This window comes from Nicotiana sylvestris, chromosome 4 (assembly GCF_000393655.2).
Source record: "Nicotiana sylvestris chromosome 4, ASM39365v2, whole genome shotgun sequence".
NCBI lineage: Eukaryota > Viridiplantae > Streptophyta > Magnoliopsida > Solanales > Solanaceae > Nicotiana > Nicotiana sylvestris.
The window spans coordinates 21,164,568-21,173,208 of NC_091060.1; the positions used below are offsets into that span (position 1 = coordinate 21,164,568).

General features: G+C 39.6%; 1 protein-coding gene across 1 annotated transcript; it reads right to left on the bottom strand.

The window, feature by feature from the left end:
- Window positions 1-7,253: 7,253 nt before the first annotated feature.
- On the bottom strand, window positions 7,254-7,721 carry LOC138889323 (uncharacterized). Its single transcript, XM_070172616.1, has one exon. It carries the CDS (start codon window positions 7,719-7,721, stop codon window positions 7,254-7,256), a length of 468 nt encoding a protein of 155 aa, XP_070028717.1.
- Window positions 7,722-8,641: the final 920 nt, after the last annotated feature.

An 8,641-nucleotide genomic window follows, 5' to 3' on the forward strand; every position in this document is an offset into this window, starting at 1 on the left:
TCTTTTTTTTTTCTTTTTTCCCTTTTCTTTTTATAAAATAAAATAAAAAAACGATTCGATCGAACCCTATGTAGGTTGCCTACGTATCATGACGCCGCATGAATCAGATCTTTGCGTAGTTCAGGAAGATCGGGAACAAAGTAAACAAACTAACGTTCTTTTTTTTTTTTACCATGATGACTACTCTGATGAGAAAAGAGAAATAAAAGAAGCAAATGATTTTCTAGATTTACTGTTCTATAACCTATTCCAAACTCAAGCTTAACGAGCATATATATATTTTTTCTCCTTTTTTCTTTTTGAAACAAATATTCTATGGGAAATTATCAAGGAAAAAAAACCCTAGAAGAGAAAAATATTTTTGATTATTTTTTTTAGGAAAGAAATCTAAAGAATAAACCAAATAAAAATATTTTGAATTTTCATTTGATATCCCTGAAGAAAGATTGTGAAACTAGAAATGAACAAGATAAAAAAAAATATTTTTGGATTTCAGTTTGATTACCTAAGGGAGAAACTCTAAAGATAAACCAAAGATAAAGTATGTTCTTTATTTTTTATTCTATGTACAATATCCTAAAGTTCTAGTGAAAATAAAAGAATTTTTTTTTCATTTTTTCGTTAATTTCCCAAAGAAGAACCTCAAAAGAAAATCTTTTTGAATTTTTGGAATTAATATCTTAAAAGAGAACTTTTAAAGAGGCACTAAAAGAATTTTTTTTTTTGAATTTTTAATCTTAATATACTGAAGGAAATATAAAAGCAGTTTTTTTTATTTCTAGTTTTAGATATTAATTTCCTAAAATAAAACCACCTCAAACTTTCTTTTTTTTTCCTCTTAATTTCTAGGAGTAGTATTTCTAAAGAAACTTCTAATGGAAATATTAAAACACAAAATCTCTTTTTTTTTTTTGGATTTTGAGTTACACCACACTTTTTCAAATACAGAATATAAAGTACAATAACAAAAAAAACTCGACATTACTGTACAAAACTAGAAAGTAAAAGACGACATAAAAAGATAAACAAACTCAAAACATAAAAATAAAAAATAAAAAAAATCTCCTTAAGCAACTCTCGGATGAGCGATCCTGACTGGATGGTCCTAGGGCGTCTGTCATGCTCAAACTCCGGTAAGTAAATCCATACCTGTATGAGAAAATTAAAACCAAATACGTGAGACAAAAACCCTTCCCGTTGGACACATGCAAGACATGATTGTGACTATTTTTCTCAAATTAACCTATACAGCTAAAAGTGGCTAAAAATGCAAGATTTGACTAAGACCCCGCGAAGCCAAGAACCTAAGATTCACTAGGAAGATCGGACCCTATGTGGGTTGCCTACGTATCACGCCCGAAATACGAGAATCAGGTATACATAGTTCGGACAGATTGGATACGGGTGAGAATTAAAAAAAATAACTAATTTAGAGAAAAATATGTTTTTTCGTCTTTTTTTTTGAAAAATGATGAAACATGTAAACTCTTTTTGGATTTTCTTTTTTCTTTTTTTTTTTTAAAAATGACGGGGAAAATGCAAACTCTTTTTTTTGGATCTTTTCATTTTCAAATTTTTTTTGTTTTTTTTTTGAAAAAGTGTGAAAGAAAATTATAACTAGGCCCCACTTGCTTCATTTTCACACTTCACCATCTTTTTTTTCTTTTTTCTTGTTTTTTCATTTGCCATCAACTATCATTGGTCCGCCAAATAACCCTTTTTACCCTTGAAGATTGCAACAAGTAGCACATAGAATGCATCAGGATGGTCTTTTATTTTTGGGTATATCTGTCCTAGACAGACCCAACCCCTATGTTGAGTTCCCAAAGTCAAATACACATGATGCAAACAAACGTGCCTACTAGGGATCCGACATGAGTCTATGTTATTCTTGGTTTTAAAAAAAGCCTAGGTTTAAATGTTCTAGACCTGGCTTACCCGAGCGGACAACTCGGGCCGAGGGGGGCAGCGTACCGGGAATACAGAAGCTTCACCGGCTTTGTACCTTTTCCGAACCTCGTTCTAAAATTGGGATGTGACTCTAATAGAAGAGAAGTCACACGAAGTGCACACTTCCCAGATGATTTAGAAGACTCAAAGATAGGAGGGTTTCATAATAATTTATATACGATCCAAACAATATCAAAGCGGTAAAAAGCAGCATTTAGCACATCAGGCCCAAGCATGTAAATAAAACTAGATAATAAATAAAGCCAAATATAACAATTATTATAAGCTCAAATTCTTAAACCCTGAACCAGAGGTTCTGTGTTCTTGTCCCTAGCAGAGTCGCCAAAGTTGTTGATCACGCCCAACTATGCCTTATAAAAAGGACACACGGACGTTGCAAATATAATCTGAGTATTTAGCCAAGAGTCGAACCCACGAGGACTTAACCTATCAATTACTTCTCGTTAGACTTACTAAACTCCACGGAATCAACTTCTCAAACGTTGTAAATAACAATTAAGGGTATTTCTACTAACTACGAATGAATGTAAATAAGCAACTGACAACTAACTATAATTGAGTTATAACCAATTAAGAGAAGGTTCTAAGGCTATGATTTCCCCTTTTGGTGGACTCTCTTCCGGTTATGCTTCACATGGATTCACCAAATCATCTCTATCAATCATGAGAACTATTACTACTGTAAATCTCTCCCGAGTAATCACGATAATCTACTAAACACACTCTCCCGAGTTACGCTAACTGGCTTTGTTTATTACCGCTCACTTTAGAATGCACCCAAGGCTTCGTTATCCCTTTAAACCCGCAATTATTGATCCCTCATATACTTTGGGAGTGGTGTTGTTCAATAATTGCCTAAATATGCACTCTCTTCCAAGTTATACACACTAAATAGGCACAGCTAATTGAGGATCCTGTCAATTAACTACAACAAGCACGTAGTTGAACAAATAGAGATTAAAATGGCAAACTATATTAATATAATCAAGAAGTTCATCCTTCAATAGGTTCCATCAAACCTTAGACTAAATATTTAGCTACTCATACTAGTGTTCATCACAACAATAATCAAATTCATCACAAATCATAAAACAAAAGGAAGAAAGGAAGAACTTGATGTTGAATTCTCCTCCTTTCCTCTTGCCTATCCTTTTCTTGCACTAAGCTATGAAAAGCTACATAATCCCCTCTTGGGAGAGCTTGACCTTCTATAGGTTAAGTGAATTTTTCCTCCAGACTTCCAAGTTTACCCCTGAAATTTAATATTCCGGAATTGAGCTAGTGCGACCGCGCTAGTGGGCGTGCTAATGGCCGTGCCAATGCCCTACCATTCTGCCTCGACCATCTGGGCTAGCGCGGTCGCGCTAGTGGACGCGCTAGTCCAGGCCTTCATTTTATCTATTTTTTTTCTTGTCTTCTTGCGTACTCAGCTCCTAGGGATTTTTTTTCTTGCTTCAATGTAGCTCCAATCACAGCTTTAAGGCCTCATACAAGCTCCTCACTCCTGCAACATGTGACATTCACAATTAGAGCCCATTTTTCATTATTTAACTATATTATAACATTGAAACATAATTAAGTTGGGGCATAAACAATCGCCAAATTACATAAATCTAGCCTATTATCAACACCCCACACTTAAATCATTGCTAGTCCTCGAGCAATCCACCACACTCTATAGAGGTTCCTTCACTAAGAATTCTTCCCTAACACATCACACCAAGAACAAATCACATGAGTTACGCCTAGTAGTGAACAATCTTAGATTCAAAAGTCGACTCTCACGTGCCGTGCAATATTCATACTTTCTCAAGCTACTCTACACAGAAGTCAAGACTTGCCCTTCCTTCATGAATCATATGACCTCACATTCACACAAAAGATTAGTTCCACATATAATGATATTTAGAACAATTAGGAACTTAGATAAACAAAACTAGCTCACTCTCAAAAAGAACATTCACATGCCACAAAGATGCACTATAGGCTTGCCCGTAGTGTACTACTCTACTAATAGAGCCCATCAGTCTAAGATCAATAGGACTTCACTTGGTTGTAATGTAGGCTAAGGGACGGGTAGGATATATTTGGATATAGTGACTAACCTCCCTAAGCACTTTTTAGTACAATTACATTAACATTCAAAGCCATACTTATGTCAACCAGACATCCCACCACTTTTTCTTTTATTTACAACAACCCCATCCATTAGATGCAATTATACCCAACCACCACTTATCGATTATTGCATTTACTCTTCTTTTTTTCCAGTGGTGCTTATTCTCTTACTTTTCCAAACATTGCACCTTTTCTTTATTTCAATGGTTCCACTCAAAAACCAAACCACCACCCCGCACCTTTGCCTTTGCATAATTTCCATACCATTCAAGTGCTTATGGGAGGTAAAAGGGTTCAAACATCAGGCTATTTAAACATTTGGGTAAGGTTCGTAATGTGGTTGCCAAAGATACAGGCTTATAGGCTCAACGGGGTTAACTAAGATGTAATACAGTTAGGTGGGTTTACTTTATATGTATGGCTCAACAACGAAATGCCTATATCACTTCTAATACTGAATGAAACTACTATTCGCTTTGCAAACACACAAGGCAAGTTCTAGGCATCAAATGTGAATCATGGAATACAGTAAAGCTCACACACACATGGCACATGACTCATTTCAGATTGACTTATCAAGACACTCTGTTCTGAGTATTCAAGTCAGTAAAAAACATACAATTTTTAAGGCACTTTATCAAGAATCAACTACTAAGACTAAACGTTACACTCTAGTGCCTATTGTGTTCAGGTGTATCAACGCTAGAGGCTTAATTTTCGATTTTAGCTCGTAGCCCATTAATCCTAATCTACTAAAAAGAAAACAAAATGAACAAAAACTACCTATACCCAGTTCAAGCTAAACCCTTGGAAAAGAACCGTGACCCAAAGAAAAACCAAAGGGGGGGGGGGTAACTACACTACCTAAAAAAAAATCTTTTTGGTCTTTTCTCTAGACTTACTTCCCTCAAAAAAATTGTGCAAAGGCTCCGTCATCAGGAAGAGTCTCCATATTTCCTTCTTCTTCTTCTTTTTTTTTTGATCGACTTAGTCCCTCAAGAATCCCGCCGAAAGAGATCCATTGTCGGGACAAGCCACTTACCTACTTTAAACTAACATAATGAAACTATTACTCAAACACTGAAAACAATCAACACAAAACAAATAAACATCAAATAGTCAAATTGTACAATTACATATATACATTGAAGTATCGACCACCCCATACTTAAAATGTAGACATGTCCTCATGACATTAAAATATAAAGAATAGTGAGGTAAAGGAACTTCCTTGAAGGATCACTCCTGATCGGAGACGGTGTCTTGGTTTACATTGCATGCGTGACCCAGAGATCTCAGCCAGCCTAAGAATTTCTTTTTCGACTTCACCTGCCGCTCAGCCACCGCATCAATGCATGCACCTAAATTAGTGACGGAGGTACGCAACCCAGCCATATCCTGCTCCAAAGCGGTCATACGGGTACTACGACATGGCTGTGAAGATGTTGAAGTCCTAGGTGATGCTATAGCTGCTGGACTGTGCTCATGGGCCTGTGGTTCGGCCTCCACATCCTCCTTCTCATCCTCCTCTTCGTCCAAGTCATCAGAGCCACTACTATCCTACCCCTCAGCTACCGCCGGCTCCTTACCCGTTGTTACATTGTCAGCCCGAAACTTGCGGTCTCTTGGTACTAGCCCATCCACAACTAGATTTTTGGGCACCCGAGCTTCCCTGCAAAGTTGAGTAACTAAAGAAGGGAAAAAGAACCTATATCTTTTCACTGGGCAGCGGATGAATATCTCTTCATGTATCACTTTGGCCATGTCGAAGTTGTGACCATTGATGAAGCACCAAATCAAAGCTGCTCGGGGCCCATTTACCTTCGTAGTGTTGGAGGACGGAAGCAGATGGTTGTTGATAAGATACATCCGACACTTTCCTTCAAAGGTTCGTGTTGAGGAGTGAAACTTCTCACCATATTTCTTCCAAACCACCTCCTTCGCTAGTACACAGATTGTTTCAAAGAATCGCTCCCACTTTTCGTGTGTTGGTTTACGGCCATACTCATAAAAGTCATCATAATCAACCACAGGAGGGGGCAACTAGTATGTCGTCCATATCACCTCAATAGAAGCATTCACCGCCTTTCGGCCTTTTGGCGCACCATGACTACACCATTGTCATGCTCCGACATATTGGCGTAAAATTCTATAACAACCATGACATTTCCCTCACCTGGCTCATTAATGAAGTTTTGCAACCCCCGCCTCAGCATCTCAGTGTACATGTGAGGGTAAGTGCCGCTGGACCGATCCCATGTTAATACCCCTCTCCAGAATCAGTTTTTTAGAGGCCTCCAAAGCGGTCCTGAGCCTTGGCTGAGACAAATCTGGTGCTATCAAAGGGGCGTGCAGGGGCTGCTCCTCGTGTCCTAGATGAGTCGGCTTGGCTGCTAGAAGATGCACCTGTGGCGCGGCGTTTCCTAGATGGAGTCATAGTACTCGTAGTGATAGAAGGTGGGGAACAGAGAAGAAAGGTGGAGGAGAATGTGGTTGGACACTTGGGCCAATTGAAAGAAAATGAAAATTTGTGGAAGAGGGGAGTTGAAGGTGAAGGGGATTTGATGAAGAAGAGGATTTTGGGAGGGTTTTGTTTCTCTTTCTCTTGTGTTTGGAATTGGGGAGTGGGGATTGGGAGTGTGGCGTGGGGTTGGGGGATTAAAGGAGCGGGGGTTTTATTACAACTAAAAAAATAAAATTACAACAACTCAAAAAATATAACACAAAAAAAAATCGTCGGAACTAGCGCGTCCAAGAGCGCGATCGTGCTTGTAGCGCGACCAGGAGCGCGTTCACGAGCGCAGGCCAGGCAGAATGTTTGACCATTAGCATGTCCACTAGCGCAGCCACTAGCGCAATCGCGCTAGTAGCGCGACCAGTAGCGCATTCACGAGCGCAGGCCGAGCAGAATGTTTGCCCAAATAGCGCGGCCAGTAGCGCGTCCTGTAGCACGGGCGTGCTTCTAGGCGGAAATTTTTCACATTTTCCACCTATTGTTACCACTTCTGATGGCTTTATCACCCGTCCATTGTCACTTGCATTGGTTAGAACCTCCTAAAACTCACAATTAACAACTACTACTATCGTTGGGTTGCCTCCCAACCAGTGCCTTAGTTAATGTCGTGGCACGACGCAGACAAGCACATTTAAGGCTCTCTCGACCTCTAAGGTTCCATTAGGTGGACCTCTGACACTTCCTTTGGTTCCTTCATGCCTATGTATAACTTCAATCTCTGCCCATTGACTCTAAATGTGTGAGAGTCTTTCTCTGAGGCGATCTCTACAGCTCCTGAAGGGAATACTTCAACCACTCGAAATGGCCCAGACCATCGTGACTTAAGCTTACCTGGGAATAGCCGTAATCTTGAATTATAGACCAGTACCATGTCCCTTGGTTTGAAATATCTCTCAACAATGTTTTGGTCATGCAACCGTTTCATTCTTTCCTTGTACAACCTTGTGCTCTCAAAAGCAAGATGTCGGAACTCGTCGAGCTCATGCAATTCAGTGATCCTCATTGTGCCCGCAACTTCAATGTCAAGGTTCAGCTGTTTCAGTGCCCACCAAGGTTTATGTTCAAGTTCCACTGGCAAGTGGCAGGCCTTCCCAAACACCAACTTATATGACGACATACCAATTGGTGTTTTAAAAGCAGTTCTATATGCCCGAGTGTATCATCTAGCTTTTTTTCCCAATCAGTTCTTGTGGTGTTCACAGTGTTGGTTAGCACACTCTTGATCTCTCTGTTGGACACTTCAACCTGACTAATAGTCTAGGGATGATATGGAGTAGCCACCTTGTAGCATACATCATACTTTGTAAGCAACTTCTCGAAAGCTCTATTATAGAAGTGTGTGCCTCCGTCACTGATGATCGCTCTTGGTGTCCCAAAACGGGTGAATATGTTCATCTTCAAAAATCCCACCACCACTCTTGCATCATTAGTGGGCAATGCTGAAGCTTCTACCCATTTGAACACGTAATCCACAGCAACAAGTATGTACTTATTGCCAAAGGAGTTGACGAAGGGACCCATGAAGTCAATCCCCCAGATATCAAACACTTCCATCTCTTGAATCGGGTTCATGGGCATCTCATGGTGACGGGAAATGTTCCCGGTCCGCTGACATTCATTGCAGCCCTTCACCCATTGGTGTGCATCTTTAAACACTGTTAGCCAAAAGAATCTGGCCTCTAGCACTTTCGCAGCTGTCCTGACTCCTCCAAAATATCCTCCATACGCTGATGCGTGACAAGCTTGCAAAACAGAAGATTGTTCTATCTCGGGGACACACCTCCGGATCATATTGTCAACACATATTCTAAACAGATAGGGCTCATCCCAATAATACATGCGGTAGTCATGATATAACTTTTTTTTTTGAACAGATGAAAGGTCACAGGGAATTATACCGCTGGCCAGGTAATTTGCATAATCTGCATACCATGGAACTTCCTCAAGACTAGTAGCAAGCAGCTGCTCATCTGGAAAGGTTTCCAGAATATCTTCAACCTCGACTGAGTTTTTAGCTCCTTCAAGTCATGATAGATG